General features: G+C 50.0%; 1 protein-coding gene across 3 annotated transcripts in view; it reads right to left on the bottom strand.

The window, feature by feature from the left end:
• The window catches only part of SLC41A3 (solute carrier family 41 member 3), a 44,528-nt gene that overhangs the window by 521 nt on the left and 23,439 nt on the right, over positions 1–20,568 (bottom strand). For 2 of the 3 annotated variants that reach the window (XM_083155660.1, XM_083155659.1), the window contains exons 3-10: positions 19,767–19,874; positions 13,454–13,525; positions 8,737–8,881; positions 7,646–7,792; positions 3,459–3,603; positions 3,144–3,223; positions 2,887–3,021; positions 404–570 (exon numbers count right to left, since the gene is read on the bottom strand). In XM_083155660.1, the coding sequence (XP_083011786.1) occupies positions 404–570; positions 2,887–3,021; positions 3,144–3,223; positions 3,459–3,603; positions 7,646–7,792; positions 8,737–8,881; positions 13,454–13,525; positions 19,767–19,874 (999 nt within the window). The remainder of the gene's footprint in view (positions 1–403; positions 571–2,886; positions 3,022–3,143; positions 3,224–3,458; positions 3,604–7,645; positions 7,793–8,736; positions 8,882–13,453; positions 13,526–19,766; positions 19,875–20,568) is intronic. The other variant, XM_083155661.1, reaches the window with a different exon arrangement.

Raw genomic sequence — 20,568 nt, 5'->3', positions numbered from 1 at the left:
AACAACATGATTCGTAGGAATGAGTTCTAAGGTAAATACAATGACTTTCACCGTAGCTGTTCTGCCAATTACTATACTGGTTCTATACTGGTCTTATAAAGGGTTTTTCGACACCCCTCCCCTATGATTCCCCCTTTGCCTGGATATAAAGGAAGGTGTAGCTGCACCTGATTGGCCTGTTTTAAGGTGCTGAGGCGGTGACAATAATGAGAGGTGTGGAACCAGTATATCTCTTAGCAGATCTGGCATACGGTGTGTCCAAGGTTATTACTAACATGACTGGGGTTTCTCAGAGCAATGTTCTGCAGGGATTGTAGGTGGCCGAGCCGTCTGGCACTAATCTGACCTCTAGTTTGTGACAGTCCCACAACCCGCGGTGCAGCCCCCACCAGCCCCGACATACCTGTAAGAGGGCAGCAACCAGGTAGAAGGCAACAAAGGGTGCAGTGAGCGAAGCATGTCCTCCCTGTAACAGGTGGATGGTGTACAGGAAGACCAGGTGACCCGGCACCACCAGTAACAGCAACACTCGGGCCGATTTGGAGTTGACACCTGTGAATGGGAGAGATCCTGAGAACGGGGCAAGTGCATATATCCATACAGAGATATTCCGCAGAGCTCACAATGGATAAACCATATAATACAATACCAGAACAATACAGCATTCCCCACTGTGTGGCGTATTAAGCATTGGCTCTTCTATAACGGGTATATGCATATAATTATACTTCCCCTGCAGAGTCCAGCACTACAGACATAAGTCACTGGTAAAATGGGCCAATGCCATTTCCCCTGTGATTTGTGCATGCACAGTTGATATGTACCCAGGCGCAAGGTGTGGGCGCCATTTTCCTGGAGACCTGAGCATGTGCAATTGATTCTGGTACAAAGCCTACTGTGTTGCGGCTGCTGCCAAAGAGATTGGCGGGAGGACGGAGCCTGCACACAGGCCCTCTCCCCTCCGAATCCACCCCTGGTATTGAGGCTAGATGAATGAGAAAGGGTTTGGGAACGCCGCAGTATGCACCATGGGCCTATAACCTGCACAGAGCCCCCCCTCTCTCCACCAGAATGACTCAACCCCTCCCACTGTCCATGACACCCCTGACAGAGGGCCCCCCCTCTCTCCACCAGAATGACTCAACCCCTCCCACTGTCCATGACACCCCCGACACAGGCCCCCCTCTCTCCACCAGAATGACTCAACCCCTCCCATTGTCCATAAAACCCCCGACACAGGCCCCCCCTCTCTCCACCAGAATGACTCAACCCCTCCCACTGTCCATGACACCCCCGACAGGGCCCCCCCTCTCTCCACCAGAATGACTCAACCCCTCCCACTGTCCATAAAACCCCCGACACAGGCCCCCCCTCTCTCCACCAGAATGACTCAACCCCTCCCACTGTCCATGACACCCCCGACACAGGCCCCCCCTCTCTCTACCAGAATGACTCAACCCCTCCCACTGTCCATGACACCCCTGACAGAGGGCCCCCCCTCTCTCCACCAGAATGACTCAACCCCTCCCACTGTCCATGACACCCCCGACAGAGGGCCCCCCTCTCTCCACCAGAATGACTCAACCCCTCCCACTGTCCATGACACCCCCGACACAGGCCCCCCTCTCTCCACCAGAATGACTCAACCCCTCCCACTTCCATGACACCCCCGACAGAGGGCCGCCCCTCTCTCCACCAGAATGACTCAACCCCTCCCACTGTCCATGACACCCCCGACAGAGGGCCGCCCCTCTCTCCACCAGAATGACTCAACCCCTCCCACTGTCCATGACACCCCGACACAGGCCCCCCTCTCTCCACCAGAATGACTCAACCCCTCCCACTGTCCATGACACCCCCGGCACAGGCCCCCCCTCTCTCCACCAGAATGACTCAACCCCTCCCACTGTCCATGACACCCCGACACAGGCCCCCCTCTCTCCACCAGAATGACTCAACCCCTCCCACTGTCCATGACACCCCCGGCACAGGCCCCCCCTCTCTCCACCAGAATGACTCAACCCCTCCCACTGTCCATGACACCCCGACACAGGCCCCCCTCTCTCCACCAGAATGACTCAACCCCTCCCACTGTCCATGACACCCCCGGCACAGGCCCCCCCTCTCTCCACCAGAATGACTCAACCCCTCCCACTGTCCATGACACCCCCGACAGAGGGCCCCCCCTCTCTCCCCCAGAATGACTCAATGCCTCCCACTGTCCATGACACCCCCGACACAGGCCCCCCCTCTCTCCACCAGAATGACTCAACCCCTCCCACTGTCCATGACACACCCGACACAGGACCCCCCTCTCTCCACCAGATTGACTCAACCCCTCCCACTGTCCATGACACCCCCGACACAGGCCCCATCTCTCTCCACCAGAATGACTCAACCCCTCCCACTGTCCATGACACCCCCGACACAGGCCCCCCTCTCTCCACCAGAATGACTCAACCCCTCCCACTGTCCATGACACACCCGACACAGGACCCCCCTCTCTCCATCAGAATGACTCAACCCCTCCCACTGTCTATGACACCCCCGACACAGGGCCGCCCCTCTCTACACCAGAATAACTCAACCCCTCCCACTGTCTATGACACACCCGACACAGGGCCCTCCTCTCTCCATCAGAATGACTCAACCCCTCCCACTGTACATGACACCCCCGACACAGGGCCCCCCTCTCTCCACCAGAATGACTCAACCCCTCCCATTGTCCATGACACCCCTGACACAGGGCCCCCCTCTCCACCAGAATGACTCAACCCCTCCCACTGTCTATGACACCCCCGACACAGAGCCCCCCCTCTCTCCACCAGAATGACTCAACCCCTCCCACTGTCTATGACACTCCCGACACAGGGTGGAGCATCCTACCAGAAGAGAAGAATGTGGTGTAGGGGTTGGGCCAATGCTGCCTCATTTTATACGGCAGGACACCGGGCATACTCCAGAAGTGCAGGAACGTGGAGATCCGGCTTGCCTGGATGGCAACCAGGTTCCCGGCAACACCTAAGTTCAAAGACAATAAGTCACATACCATAAATATATATTGTGATATATAGACAGCATTATTATACAGGAAAGAGATACAATCATTGTCCAATGACGTTACAGAGACAGACCGAACCCACCATTGATAACCGGGGTGAATACTGCTATGCCCTGAAATTTAGGGTCCGTTACTGTCTTGTCCAGGATCAGGCCGCCGATACTGGGAGAGAAAAAACGTACGATAAATTCAACAGATTATGAATCTCAGTAGGCCCCACCCATAATAATACTGGCCCACCCACTTGTGTCACATGACAAGTATGACAGACACCTCTTATACACACAGCTGCTGTGTAACCACAGGTCCCAGCACGCCCTCACAGGAGCCGGACAGGTTGCCCTGTCTAATACCACTGTAGGGACGACTGTGCCATCTTCACCCGCGCTTCCATTACCTGCTGATTGACATGGCGACAATGACTGGCTGCCACCCAGACTTTAGCACTTCCGCGATGGATGGAGACTGCTGAGCTACAGCCACCCACAGCGGGATCAGGATAATGAACACAACGCAGATGAGGGGCGAGATGTACTGGATGTCTGCAGGAAGAAAAAAGGGTGAGATGAAGTGGTGCCAGGGCCGCCATCAGGGGGGGACTGCGGACAAAGGGGGCCCAGGACTGGAGTTTATAAAGTATACAGAGTTCACATTTCCCTTGAAGTAATGTAGAGGTTGAGTAGTGCGGCCAGTACTGAGGACACCGGAGGTCTCACCAGGCATTCTAGGTGTTTGAGAAAGGGAGAGGGGGTGGGGGGGGGTGGGGGGGGGTGCCTGTTCTGTCAGTCCCGGGCCCCTGATGGCAGCCCTGTGTGGTGCACTAAGCTGGATATTGGCTAGTAGTGACATGGGGTAATTAATACAGAACTTTTATTTCACTCTCAATAAATGATAACACACCTCCCATTCATATGATGTCATTTCATAAACGCACAATTGTTAATAAATAGAAAAGTCAGTGAATAAAGGATGAAGCAGTGTGATTGGTCGTGCACTGAGGGGTAGATGTATGAAGCAGTGTGATTGGTCGTGCACTGAGGGGTAGATGTATGATGCAGTGTGATTGGACAAGCACTGAGGGGTAGATGTATGAAGCAGTGTGATTGGTTGTGCACTGAGGGGTAGATGGATGAAGCAGTGTGATTGGTCGTGCACTGAGGGGTAGATGTATGAAGCAGTGTGATTGGTCTTGCACTGAGGGGTAGATGTATGAAGCAGTGTGATTGGTCGTGCACTGAGGGGTAGATGTATGAAGCAGTGTGATTGGACAAGCACTGAGGGGTAGATGTATGAAGCAGTGTGATTGGACAAGCACTGAGGGGTAGATGTATGAAGCAGTGTGATTGGACAAGCACTGAGGGGTAGATGTATGAAGCAGTGTGATTGGACAAGCACTGAGGGGTAGATGTATGAAGCAGTGTGATTGGACAAGCACTGAGGGGTAGATGTATGAAGCAGTGTGATTGGTCGTGCACTGAGGGATAGATGGATGAAGCAGTGTGATTGGTCGTGCACTGAGGGGTAGATGGATGAAGCAGTGTGATTGGTAGTGCACTGAGGGGTAGATGTATGAAGCAGTGTGATTGGTCGTGCACTGAGGGATAGATGGATGAAGCAGTGTGATTGGTCGTGCACTGAGGGGTAGATGGATGAAGCAGTGTGATTGGTCGTGCACTGAGGGGTAGATGGATGAAGCAGTGTGATTGGTCGTGCACTGAGGGGTAGATGGATGAAGCAGTGTGATTGGTCGTGCACTGAGGGGTAGATGGATGAAGCAGTGTGATTGGTCGTGCACTGAGGGGTAGATGGATGAAGCAGTGTGATTGGTCGTGCACTGAGGGGTAGATGGATGAAGCAGTGTGATTGGTCGTGCACTGAGGGGTAGATGGATGAAGCAGTGTGATTGGTCGTGCACTGAGGGGTAGATGGATGAAGCAGTGTGATTGGTCGCATCCCCCCCACCGCACATATCCCCACGCCACGGTACACATCCGACCGCATGCGCCGCACAGAGAAATGATTCGATGGTTGTCACTATTTCACGTTTTTTCCTCCCGTCGCAGATAATACTTACATTTATCCTGCACAGTGATGGCCGAAATGGGGGCGGGCACTGACATCATGTGACATCAGCCACCCGCCCTGAGCAGGGAGGGGCATGCCTGCGTACGCCAGTGTTCTCCAAGCTTTTTCATGGGTGCGCCCAGCATTTTTGTGGGCATGTACATTACACGCTGGACCCAGCACCCGCTCCCTGCCTGTCCATCATATTGCGAATACCCCGGCGCATGCACACACACCCACCAGGGACCTGTGCGAATGCATCTGAATCGGGCCCTGAGTTCACTGTATTTATGCTCCGTACTTAAGGCCCGATTCAGACCCATTCGCAGCCTGAGCGATTATGGAACAACCGTGCATTCGCACAGTCCACAATGCGCATTCAAAAGCCAAAAGCGCATTCAAAAGCCATGAAAACTCCCATTCAAACCAATGGGGGCCGGTGATTGGCTGAGAGAGCTCTCTCAGCCAATCAGTTGTCCCTATTCTTTTGTATGGGAGTTTTCAAATCTCCTGCCCGGGAGTTAAATAAGTAAAGGCCCCCATACATTAGTATTAGTATGATTTCCCCTGCAGCTCCCCGGGAGGGGGATACACGATTAGGCACTTGATGTGCCAAATTTTGCATATGTTAAATCTCATGGATTTATCATATGCAGTCCCCGGGGAGCTGCAGGGGGAGAGCCGGGTGGGGGACGCTGGGGAGCAGCAGGGAACAGCTGGGCAGGGTGAGCTGACAAATAGTCAGCTGGCCGGGGACACTGTTGATCCGGGCATGGGGAGAGGCTTGCAGGGGCAGTGTACACATAGGCAGCGGGCGGGGGGACGCCGGTGTACCGGCGAGAGGAACAGCTCACGTGCTGGGCAGGACCAGGCAGACGCAGCTTCAAGGAATAAAAAAAACAATACAAAGGCCCTTATTCTGGATCGGACGGTACGGCCCGCGTGCGGCCGTACCGCCGATGTTTTTATTCTGCACATGCGCAGAGGTCAATCTGCGCATGTGCAGCCCCCTTCGCCGCAGACGTATTTCGTCCGCCGCAAAGGGGGCGTATAGGGGCGTGAGGGGCTTCATACCCTAATTTCCCTATGTGTACGCCCCGCGTTTCATGGGCGTTCCCATGCAAACGCGGGGCGTATGCATGGTAATGAGGGTATGACGCAACTCATGGGGGCGGAAAGCTGACGTCGCCGGATGTCAGCTCTCAGCCCCCATACAAGCTAGCACACGGACGATTGTCCGTGTGGTCTCAGCTTGCGGGAGCTGCTGTGGCGTGCGGCCCTGCCTTCGATGGTCGACGACCATCGAATGCAGGGGGCAGCTCCCACCATGGTGGAGGCGTACGCCTCCACCATTTTTATGCGGATCGCCAGCCGTCCGTGTACGGACGGCCGTGGCGATCCGTCTCGTGGGCGGGGATTGGTTTGTGCGGCCGGAGCACCGTGTGCGGCTCCGGCCGCACCAACCAGAATAAGGGCCAAAGAATGGGGAGCCAGTGATTGGCTGAGAGCTCTCTCAGCCAATTGCTGATTGGCTGAGAGAGCTCTCTCAGCCAATCACTGCCTCCCCATTCATTTGTATTGAAGCTGCGTCTGCCTGGTCCTCCTGCCCAGCAGTGAGCTGTTCCCCTCGCCGGTTCACCGGTGTCCCCCCGCCCGCTGTCTATATAGTGTCAGCTGCCCCTGCCAGCCTCTCCCCATGCCCGGCGTCCCCCGCCTGCTGACTATTTGTCAGCTCACCTTCCCCGGCATCCCCCGCCCGCTGACCCTGCCCGGAGACTGCACATAAGATTAAGGAAATCTTATGTGCAGCCGGTGCGACTGCCCGACTCCGATCCGATGCGCACGGGACCGCGCATCGGGTCGGATAGGGTGTCAAAACATGCGATTTGGGACGATTTCTCAGCCCGATTCATCCGAATCGGATGAAATCGGGCCCAAATCGCATAATGTATGGGGGCCTTTAGAAGTAGATTCTTAATGGTTGCCCATAGCAACATCCCATCTTAGTAAATTTCCCCCAATGTATCTGTTATGTTTCCAGCTGGTGTCTCCTTAGTTCCCCCAGACACGTGTATTGTTAGTATACATTGCTGAGGGTGACGTTTGTTATCAGATAGGATATAATTAGTGATGACAATAAACGGTCCTGTCTGCGGGTGGTCGCCCCCAGGCGGGTGCTTGTTGGTATTGTTCTGCAAACAGCAGAATGTAATGTAATATTAGTCACTGTATAGATTTGTACAGGTGTATAAAGCTATAATTAGCCTATTGTATCTGTATTCTGCACCGTGCGTGTGATGGGTGGGGTGTCCCTTAAAGGGCCGGTACCCAGATACTGGTCATTATTATTGATGATCATTGTCAGACAGAGGTGCTGCACGGGCACCTCCATTTCTCAGGCTCTAGTCACCATTGGGAGATTGCCGTGCTGGGTCTCTATGTAGCAGGTTGCGTCCCCTCTGTCTGGGGATTTAATCACACAATGATCGAGTCTCCCAGCTCCCCTCATGTACGACTTACCTATGTACTGGTACAAGGTGCTGCTGATACCCGCGAGCAGTGACAGTGTGATCAGATCCCCGAGGCTGGCAGCGATGGGAGTAGCTACGTTGTCAGGGTTAATTCCTAATTTCCTAGATGCAACGATGACCCCGATCATGACCACACCTAAGGAGCACAGAGATATAGCAATGTCATCACTGGTACTATAACAAAAACACACAATACGTTATAAGCAGACTTATGCCACGTTCACACTGCCAGCGTGATGAACACGGGTTTTACCCGGCATTTAGATGCCGGGGACTGCAGGGACGGACCCCGTTGTCACTGCTAGGCAAATTCCCGGGTAAAGCAGTTCTACCCGGTAATTTGCCTTTTAACGCCTTTTTTTTTTCCAGTGCGAACGGGTCAACCCGTGTCTGCATATCAGGATCTCCAACCCGCGTAAAAAGCAGGGTTGGAGACCCGGGAATTTCGGCACAGGCTGAACCGTTCACACTGAAAAAAAAATCGGTGTTAAAAGGCAAATTACTGTGTCGACACGCTAGACCCAGGAATTTGCCTAGCAGTGAGAACGGGGTATTACGGGGAATGTAGTAAAGTTTTTCATACTTAAAAGAAAACCTGTGAAAAACTCATGTCGACTTATTCTGGTCGACCATGTCAATGTTGAACTTAAGCTTGTGTCGACCATATGAGCATGTGTGAGCTACAGTTACATAACCTATGTATAATATGTGTATTTTAGCTGTATAGATATAAATGGTTTCCTCTGCTGGGAGAACCTCCTTCCAGCTGCATCTGTCCCGCAGTGAGTTAGATACACTCTTAGAGACGGCATCTAACGCTTCGTTCTTACTCAGACTTCTCTATTAGACCAAAATTCCCCGCAGAAGACTCTTTTCCACAGTTCCAAACAGGGTCAGACCCGGGACAGCCCCATTCCCACCACTGTGAGCCGTTCCGGGTTATTCCCAGATTGGCGCCAATTGATGTAATCTCTTGTGCCGAACCCACAGTAGTTCTACATATCCAGATGTCAGAGTTTGATCCTGAATCTATAACAGGAGACGCCAGTAGCGAGGACAGATCTAGGTTGTAGCTCTCACCCAATGACAGGGCTGCGATGAACGCTGTGGTGACGCTGCTGGCACAGAGGACGGCTGCTTGGTCCAGTTCCACGTAACCTTTAGACAGAGCGCCTAAGATGACGGCAGCAACAGCAGCCAACAGCCCGACCACCGTGGCCTGAACCTACAACACAGAACATATGTTGTGTATTATATAACATGAAGGGAAGCTTCAGCTGTACTCTTGTCCCTACTCTGATATGACATCATTTCCTTTTACCCATCATTTCTTTTTTCCCAACATTTCCCTTTTCCCATCATCTCCATTTACCCAGTTACATAGCAGGATTACCATTACTACATTTCTGCTGCCCATTGTAGTGATCTACACTGATATAAGAACAGGGGGGCTCTACAGTAACATTACAAACAGCATTTAGGGCCCCATTCAGACCTGCACACCCTGCTTCCATTTGGGGGCGGTAACCCACCATTTTCTGGGAGTGCCTCAGAAGACACAGGCTTTCCTGGCCATTGGGAGGAAGGGTCACTGACGTCAGCAAGTGACACTTGCATGATTACAGCAGCTGTTATCCACGCCAAGCTCCGCAGTGCTTCGTATACAGTGTCGGTCGCACATATATACAAGTGTCGCATATCATATTAATCAGTCTCCTTGTATGCTCTGGTCATATGTGAAATAGACGCTCAGTGCAAGCAGATTGCTCCCCGGCACTAGTTATCTCCCGCTGTGTGGCAGATTGCTTCCTGGCACTAGTTATCTCCCGCTGTGTGGCAGATTGCTCCCTGGCACTAGGTATCTCCCGCTGTGTGGCACATTGCTCCCTGGCACTAGGTATCTCCCGCTGTGTGGCAGATTGCTCCCTGGCACTAGGTATCTCCCGCTGTGTGGCAGATTGCTCCCTGGCACTAGGTATCTCCCGCTGTGCGGCAGATTGCTCCCTGGCACTGGGGATCTACCGCTGTGCAAGCACATTGCTCCCTGGCACTAGGTATCTCCCGCTGTGCGGCAGATTGCTCCCTGGCACTAGGTATATCCCGCTGTGCGGCAGATTGCTCCCTGGCACTAGGTATCTCCCGCTGTGCGGCAGATTGCTCCCTGGCACTAGGTATCTCCCGCTGTGCGGCAGATTGCTCCCTGGCACTAGAGATCTCCCGCTGTGCGGCAGATTGCTCCCTGGCACTAGGGATCTTCCGCTGTGCAAGCACATTGCTCCCTGGCACTAGGGATCTCCCGCTGTGTGGCACATTGCTCCCTGGCACTAGGGATCTCCCGCTGTGTGGCACATTGCTCCCTGGCACTAGGGATCTCCCGCTGTGTGGCACATTGCTCCCTGGCACTAGGGATCTCCCGCTGTGTGGCACATTGCTCCCTGGCACTAGGTATCTCCCTCTGTGTGGCACATTGATCCCTGACACTAGGTATCTCCCTCTGTGTGGCACATTGAGGCTAGATGCATCATTCCGGACACATCTGTATTGGGGGTTTTTGGAGTATCCAGCAAATGCTGGTACACCTAGGTGGCGCTGCTTAGCCAAAAAAATAATTTTTATATACTCAGTCAATATTTGAATTAATTCATACACATTTATTAAAACATAATTTCATTAATTAAAAAACATTTCATAGACAAACATGACAAACAACATATAACATACAAGGCAGTATTCTGTGCAATATAATATGGCTATTTCAGAAAGTCTTATATAGACAAGGCTTACAGAAAGTGAATGTTCATATATCACTGAGGCTTTTTATATAAATAGAGGCTTTTTGGTGTGTGTATAGTTACCAGTCCATATGGCCGTATTGCTTTAGGTGTAGGTATTTTAGCATGCTTTTAGGTTGTCAATGGACTTCCTCCCTTTATCTGAGCCAAATTGAAGATACTTTGTAATCCTTATGAGTGGTCTACCTCTTTGCAGAGGGACCGGCTCCAGGTGGTGTCCGTCCAGTATGACCAAAAAATGCAGGTAGATAATTAGACTGCAACAGCGGCGCTGGGCTGGATTCCGGGCTTGACGCTAGGCTCCCAATACGCGTTTCTCCGCCTGGTATTTTATCAGCGGCTTCATCAGCTGGGTGCCTCCATAGCGTCTGCCTCACCTCTTTTAAGCGGTGTCCGTTCGCGCGGTTTTCCAGCGGGAACTTCCGCATTAGCGTGTCAAGCCTCACTTTCATTGCTATTATTTATAGACTCCGGCGGCCATCTTTAGTGCCGTATCCAAGCCTCATTTTGGATGCCCAATCACATCATTACTCGGATGCCATTTTCTACATTGTATAACGCATGCGTCGTCTTGCGTTCCAGGGCTCATCCTGCGTTTCAAGCCTCGCCTTCAAACCCGGATCAAAACTTAATAACTTAACCTCTGCCTCAAAATTAGTTATTTTTCAGCCATGTCTTTGCTTTTGCCATATTTATTGATATTGGTTTTGTCAACCCAGCCATATTCTTAATATTTGCATAAAAGGTAATTATATATTCATTTCCCAATCGGGACTGCACACATATATGCTCAATAGATTTCAGGTACTGCTTCATAATTCATATCTAGGAGCATTTTACATATATAGACTAACATTAATTATCTAAAAAATAGTGTTAAAACTTAAATTATAAAAACGTATATTACATTTATATATATTATTCAAAATTTGACCAATTGGTAATATCTAGACATTACACCAGATTCAGAGTGATATCAATTGTACTTCAATATATAATTTTTATTTTTACTCTTGTTTATAGCTTATTATTATTAGTATGATGGCATATAATTAATTTTTAGACTATACCGGTTATTATCTTAATGGGACCCCTCAACCCCCCCCCCCCTTCCCTCCCCACCCACATTCCCCCCTCCCTTCCTCCCCACCCTCCTCTCCCCCCCCCCCCCGTCCACCCCCCATCCAGAATGTACAGTATCAAAATGCGAAACTACCATATCTCTATTATTGAGGTTATATATTATTCATTTCAATGGTGTCGTTCAGACCATGTGGTACTAAACTTCTTAGTCTGAATATCCAGAATGCTTCCCTTCTACATAACTGGACATACCTGTCTCCACCTCTTTCCGTACATGGAACATGTTCAATGCCTACCATAGTTAATCCTCTAGTATCACCTTTTTGGCATTTTGTAAGATGTCTGTACAGACTGTTAGTTAATGTCATTTTACAAATATTTCTCCTATGCTCCATATATCTTACATGAAGATTACGAATAGTGCGTCCTACATATTGCATTCCGCATTTACAGGTAAGTAAATAAATAATGTATTCGGTTTTGCAGTTAATAAATTCCTTAATAGGGAATTTTTCTCCAGATACAAAGGATATAAATTCAATATTCTTCCTTATACTTTGTTTACAGGGTATACATTTATCTCCTCCACATGTAAAGTATCCCTTAGGTTTATCTGGTAGCCACGTGGGTTTTTTTACCAATTTATCTTGATTTCTAAAAAAGCTTGGGGCCAATCTATTCTTTAAATTATTAGATTTTCTAAATACCACACAATTTTTTGTTGTTATATTGGTTTTTACTTCTGTTTTCATGACCTCATCTAATTCTAGAAGATGTAAGTTCTTATTTATAATCTTTCTGATCCGCATGGCCTCAGTATTATATTGAGTCACGAAGACTAATCCATTATCATTCTTATCTTTTTTATTTTCATTATTATTTTTCTTAATTTCAGGATTTAATAGGTCCCTCCTATCCATATGTTTAACAATTTCTAAAGAGTCTTTTAACAATTCCTCCGGATATCCTTGTTCCTTGAAGGACTGGTAGATGCTCCCACTCTGTCTCTCAAAAGCTTCCCTGGTCGAACAATTCCTTTTTATGCGCATAAACTGGCTTTTGGGGATATTGTTCTTCCATTTTACATGATGGTTACTAGTGTACTCAAGGTACCTATTCTGATCTACTGTTTTGACATAGGTTTCCGTCTTAATTTCTCCATTTTCTATCACGAGAGCAATATCCAGAAAGTTCACACTCTCTTTATTAAATGTGCTTGTAAATTTTAACCCATATAAATTAATATTTAAACTCTCAATAAAATTATTTACGGAATCCTGATCTCCCTCCCAAACAAAAATAAGGTCGTCTATGTACCTGCCATAGAGGACCAGGTTCCCCCCATATCCGCCGCCCCACACATGGGTCTCCTCAAAGCACCCCATGAGTAGGTTGGCGAAGCTGGGGGCGAACCTGGTCCCCATGGCGGTACCCTTGGACTGTAAATAAAATGTGGAATCAAAAACAAAATAATTATGTGTTAATATAAAGTGAATTGACTGTAAAATAAATGTGCGAAGACTGGGTGATATTTCTGGGTCTTTAAGCAAATAACTCTCGACCGCTCTTATTCCTAAATTGTGCTCAATATTAGAATATAATGATTCCACATCACTTGTAATAAAATAATAATTCTCTTTCCATTGCACCTCATTGATTTTCTGTAAAAAATGTGTTGTATCTTTAATATAAGAATCCAACTGTAAAACATATTTTTGTAGGTAATTGTCGACAAAAAAAGATAAATTATTAGTCATTGACCCAATCCCGGCTATGATCGGTCTGCCGGGAGGGCAAGAAAGTGTCTTATGTATTTTTGGTAAAAAATAATAAGTGGGTATAATGGGTTGGGGAGTGTATTGGATATGGAATTCTGATTCTGATGCCTCATCTGAGGTAAAGATGATATGGATTATACTAACCTGAATTAATGCCAAATTGCTGATTGCCATCTTCCACCTCTCGGCGGGGTCGTCCATTTGACCCGTGTTTGCCTGTAAGTATAGACGGGGTAAAGGTTTCATGGAAGAGGCCAGGAGATGGTTCCCATACCCCAGTGTGCCCATTTCTACGGCAACTAGTTCCCAGCCCATCATAGTGACGGAACTACATAACAGTAATGTCTCCACAGCTGCATCTATATACCCCTACCACGTACACCACAGCTGCATCTATATACCCCTACCATGTACACCACAGCTGCATCTATATACCCCTACCACGTACACCACAGCTGCATCTATATACCCCTACCACGCACACCACAGCTGCATCTATATACCCCTACCACGTACACCAGAGCTGTATCTATATACCCCTACCATGTACACCACAGCTGCATCTATATACCCCTACCACGTACACCACAGCTGCATCTATATACCCCTACCACGTACACCACAGCTGCATCTATATACCCCTACCATGTACACCACAGCTGCATCTATATACCCCTACCACGTACACCAGAGCTGCATCTATATACCCCCTACCACATACACCACAGCTGCATCTTTATACCCCTACCATGTACACCACAGCTGCATCTATATACCCCTACCACGTACACCACAGCTGCATCTATATACCCCTACCACGTACACCACAGCTGTATCTATATACCCCCTACCACATACACCACAGCTGCATCTATATACCTCTACCATGTACACCACAGCTGCATCTATATACCCCTACCACGTACACCACAGCTGCATCTATATACCCCTACCATGTACACCACAGCTGTATCTATATACCCCCTACCACATACACCACAGCTGCATCTATATACCTCTACCATGTACACCACAGCTGCATCTATATACCCCTACCACGTACACCACAGCTGCATCTATATACCCCTACCACGTACACCACAGCTGCATCTATATATACCCCTACCACGTACACCACAGCTGCATCTATATACCCCTACCACGTACACCACAGCTGTATCTATATACCCCCTACCACATACACCACAGCTGCATCTATATACCTTTACCATGTACACCACAGCTGCATCTATATACCCCTACCACGTACACCACAGCTGCATCTATATATACCCCTACCACGTACACCACAGCTGCATCTATATACCTCTACCATGTACACCACAGCTGCATCTATATACCCCTACCACGTACACCACAGCTGCATCTATATACCCCTACCACGTACACCACAGCTGCATCTATATACCCTACCACGTACACCACAGCTGCATCTATATACCCCTACCACGTACACCACAGCTGCATCTATATACCCCTACCACGTACACCAGAGCTGTATCTATATACCCCTACCACGTACACCACAGCTGTATCTATATACCCCTACCACGTACACCACAGCTGCATCTATATACCCCTACCACGTACACCACAGCTGCATCTATATACCCCTACCATGTACACCACAGCTGCATCTATATACCCCTACCACGTACACCACAGCTGCATCTATATATACCCCTACCACGTACACCACAGCTGCATCTATATATACCCCTACCATGTACACCACAGCTGCATCTATATACCCCTACCACGTACACCACAGCTGTATCTATATACCCCCTACCACATACACCACAGCTGCATCTATATACCTCTACCACGTACACCACAGCTGCATCTATATACCCCTACCACGTACACCACAGCTGCATCTATATACCCCTACCATGTACACCACAGCTGCATCTATATACCTCTACCATGTACACCACAGCTGCATCTATATACCCCTACCACGTACACCACAGCTGCATCTATATACCCCTACCACGTACACCACAGCTGCATTTATATACCCTACCACGTACACCACAGCTGCATCTTTATACTCCTACCACGTACACCACAGCTGCATCTATATACCTCTACCATGTACACCACAGCTGCATCTATATATACCCCTACTACGTACACCACAGCTGCATCTATATATACCCCTACCGCGTACACCACAGCTGCATCTTTATACTCCTACCACGAACACCACAGCTGCATCTATATACCCCTACCACATACACCACAGCTGCATCTTTATACTCCTACCACGTACACCACAGCTGCATCTATATACCTCTACCATGTACACCACAGCTGCATCTATATATACCCCTACTACGTACACCACAGCTGCATCTATATATACCCCTACCGCGTACACCACAGCTGCATCTTTATACTCCTACCACGAACACCACAGCTGCATCTATATACCCCTACCACATACACCACAGCTGCATCTATATACCCCTAACACATACACCACAGCTGCATCTTTATACTCCTACCACGTACACCACAGCTGCATCTATATATACCCCTACCACGTACACCACAGCTGCATCTATATACCCCTACCACGTACACCACAGCTGCATCTTTATACTCTTACCACGTACACCACAGCTGCATCTATATATACCCCTACCACGTACACCACAGCTGCATCTATATATACCCCTACCACGTACACCACAGCCACATCTATATACCCCTACCAAATACACCACAGCTGCATCTATATACTCCTACCATGTACACTACAGCTGCATCTATATACTCCTACCACGTAATCCACAGCTGCATCTATATACCCCTACCACATACACCACTGCTGCATCTATATACTCCTACCACATACACCACTGCTGCATCTATATACTCCTACCATGTACACCACAGCTGCATCTATATACTCCTACCACGTAATCCACAGCTGCATCTATATACCCCTACCACATACACCACTGCTGCATCTATATACTCCTACCATGTACACCACAGCTGCATCTATATACTCCTACCATGTTCACTACAGCTGCATCTATATACTCCTACCATGTACACTACAGCTGCATCTATATACCCCTACCACGTACACCACAGCTGCATCTATATAACCCCTACCACATACAGCACAGTCACATCTATATACCCCTACCACATACAGCATAGCCACATCTATATACCCCTACCACATACACCACAGCCACATCTATATACCCCCACCATGTACATGACACTGACACATTATCCATAGATTCTGAAGATCACATTTCAAAATAGGAGAGGCACAGAATCCAGGATCTGATGTGGGATCTAATAGACTACTTAATAAAAGGTCGGAGGAATGGATACCCAGATATGCAGCTGGAGGGACAGAGCCACAGACGGAGGGATAGACCCACAGACGGAGGGATAGACTCACAGACGGAGGGATAGACCCACAGACGGAGGGATAGACCCACAGACGGAGGGATAGACCCACAGACAGAGGGAAAGACCCACAGACGGAGGGATAGACCCACAGATGCAGGGTTAGACCACAAACAGAGGGATAGACCCACAGACAGAGGGATAGACCCACAGACAGAGGGATAGACCCAAAGACACAGACGGAGGTATAGACCCACAGACGGAGGGATAGACCCACAGACAGAGGGATAGACCCACAGACAGAGGGATAGACCCACAGACACAGACAGGGGTATAGACCCACAGACGGAGGGATAGACCTACAGACAGAGGGATCGACCCACAGACGGAGGGATAGACCTACAGACGGAGGGATAGACCCACAGACGGAGGGATAGATCCATGGACAGAGGAATAGATCCATGGACAGAGGGATAGATCCATGGACAGAGGGATAGACCCTCAGACGGAGGGATAGACCCTCAGACGGAGGGATAGACCCTCAGACGGAGGGATAGACCTACAGACACAGACGGAGGTTTAGACCCACAGACGGAGGGATAGACCCACAGACGGAGGGATAGACCCAGAGACGGAGGGATAGATCCATGGACGGAGGGACAGACCCACAAACGGAGGGACAGACCCACAGATGGAGTGATAGACCCTCAGAAAGAGGTATTGACCCACAGACGGAGGGATAGACCCACAGACAGAGGATTAGACCCTCAGACGGAGGGATAGACCCACAGACGGAGGGTTTGACCCACAGACGGAGGGATAAACCCACAGACGGAGGGATAGATCCATGGACGGAGGGACAGACCCACAAACGGAGGGACAGACCCACAGATAGAGTGATAGACCCTCAGAAAGAGGTATTGACCCACAGACGGAGGGATAGACCCACAGACAGAGGATTAGACCCTCAGACGGAGGGATAGACCCACAGACGGAGGGATAGACCCACAGACGGAGGGTTTGACCCACAGACGGAGGGATAAACCCACAGACGGAGGGATAGATCCATGGACGGAGTGACAGACCCACAGATGGAGTGATAGACCCTCAGACGGAGCGATAGACCCACAGAAGGAGGGATAGACCTACAGACACAGACAGAGGTATAGACCCACAGACAGAGGGACAGACCCACAGACAGAGGGATAGACCCACAGACGGAGGTATAGACCGGGATAGACCCACAGACGGCGGGATAGACCCACAGACGGCGGGATAGACCCACAGACGGCGGGATAGACCCACAGACGGAGGGATAGACCCACAGACGGAGGGATACACAGACAACTAGACCCACAGATGGAGGGATAGACCCAGAGACGGAGGGATAGACCCACAGACGGAGGGATAGACCCACAGAATGAGGGATAGGCCCACAGATGGAGGGCTAGACCCACAGATGGAGGGATAGACCCACAGACGGAGGGATAGACCCACAGACGGAGGATTAGACCCTCAGACGGAGGGATAGACCCACAGACGGAGGGATAGACCCACAGACGGAGGATTAGACCCTCAGACGGAGGGATAAACCCACAGACGGAGGGATAGATCCATGGACGGAGTGACAGACCCACAGATGGAGTGATAGACCCTCAGACGGAGCGATAGACCCACAGAAGGAGGGATAGACCTACAGACACAGACAGAGGTATAGACCCACAGACAGAGGGACAGACCCACAGACAGAGGGATAGACCCACAGACGGAGGTATAGACCGGGATAGACCCACAGACGGCGGGATAGACCCACAGACGGCGGGATAGACCCACAGACGGCGGGATAGACCCACAGACGGAGGGATAGACCCACAGACGGAGGGATACACAGACAACTAGACCCACAGATGGAGGGATAGACCCAGAGACGGAGGGATAGACCCACAGACGGAGGGATAGACCCACAGATGGAGTGATAGACCCTCAGACGGAGCGATAGACCCACAGAAGGAGGGATAGACCTACAGACACAGACAGAGGTATAGACCCACAGACAGAGGGACAGACCCACAGACAGAGGGATAGACCCACAGACGGAGGTATAGACCGGGATAGACCCACAGACGGCGGGATAGACCCACAGACGGCGGGATAGACCCACAGACGGCGGGATAGACCCACAGACGGAGGGATAGACCCACAGACGGAGGGATACACAGACAACTAGACCCACAGATGGAGGGATAGACCCAGAGACGGAGGGATAGACCCACAGACGGAGGGATAGACCCACAGAATGAGGGATAGGCCCACAGATGGAGGGATAGACCCACAGACGGAGGGATAGACCCACAGACGGAGGGATACACAGACAACTAGACCCACAGATGGAGGGATAGACCCAGAGACGGAGGGATAGACCCACAGACGGAGGGATAGACCCACAGATGGAGTGATAGACCCTCAGACGGAGCGATAGACCCACAGAAGGAGGGATAGACCTACAGACACAGACAGAGGTATAGACCCACAGACAGAGGGACAGACCCACAGACAGAGGGATAGACCCACAGACGGAGGTATAGACCGGGATAGACCCACAGACGGCGGGATAGACCCACAGACGGCGGGATAGACCCACAGACGGCGGGATAGACCCACAGACGGAGGGATAGACCCACAGACGGAGGGATACACAGACAACTAGACCCACAGATGGAGGGATAGACCCAGAGACGGAGGGATAGACCCACAGACGGAGGGATAGACCCACAGAATGAGGGATAGGCCCACAGATGGAGGGATAGACCCACAGACGGAGGGATAGACCCACAGACGGAGGGATACACAGACAACTAGACCCACAGATGGAGGGATAGACCCACAGACGGAGGGATACACAGACAACTAGACCCACAGATGGAGGGATAGACAGACAACTAGACCCACAGATGGAGGGATAGACAGACAACTAGACCCACAGATGGAGGGATAGACCCACAGACGGAGGGATAGACCCACAGAAGGAGGGCTAGACCTACACATGAGCACTTACTGCGGTAGATAGGCGAGAAGCCAACGTCATCTCCAAGTTGCCTTTGAGACCCACCAGAGCCGGAACCAGAATAAAGATCTCTGTAATGGTTTTGAAAACATCCCAGTGCTGAAAGACAGAAGATCCCAACGGGCAGGTGACTGAGAAGACATTACCCATGCACAGTCTGTAGACAAGCATATAGCGCCATCACATGATTCCAGTACCATATTTACGGGGAATGCCGGGTTCTTACTAGTGATTATAGGATGGTCTGTCATAGGGTGTGATCAGGACTGTGAGGCCTATGTACTAAGCCTTGGAAATAGATAAGGTGGACAGAGATAAAGTACCAGTCACCCCGCCCCTCACTGTCATTTTCAAAAACAACCTGTAACATGACAGTTAGGGACGGATTGTCTGCTAATTTTTCTCCATCCACTTTTTTTCTCTCTAAGGGGGGATGTACTTAGTCCTGGAGAGTGATAAAGCGTGGGAGAGTAAAAGTACCAGCCAATCAGCTCCTACCTGCCATGTTACAGGCTGTCTTTAAAAAAAAAAAAAACAGGAGCTGATTGGCTGGTACTTTATCTCTCTCTTGTGAAGTTGAGAAATATATATATATATTGGCCACCAGGAGGTATCAGAGGGTGGTGGCACATGCTGGGACCTGTAGTTCCACAGCAGGTGGTATCATGGATCCGGTATTCCCGCTGGCAGATAGACACACGAGCCGGCGTACACGAGGTCTATTAACCCTTTGCATGCTCCATAGAAGCTGTGTAGTTTTGTCACGGTTATATGGTCATTGTCATTGGTTAAC

The sequence above is a fragment of the Crinia signifera genome, chromosome 8, assembly GCF_055691185.1.
Source record: "Crinia signifera chromosome 8, ASM5569118v1, whole genome shotgun sequence".
NCBI classification, from domain to species: domain Eukaryota; kingdom Metazoa; phylum Chordata; class Amphibia; order Anura; family Myobatrachidae; genus Crinia; species Crinia signifera.
Note: the sequence above shows the minus strand (reverse complement) of the source record. Positions and strands in the feature narration are given on the sequence as shown.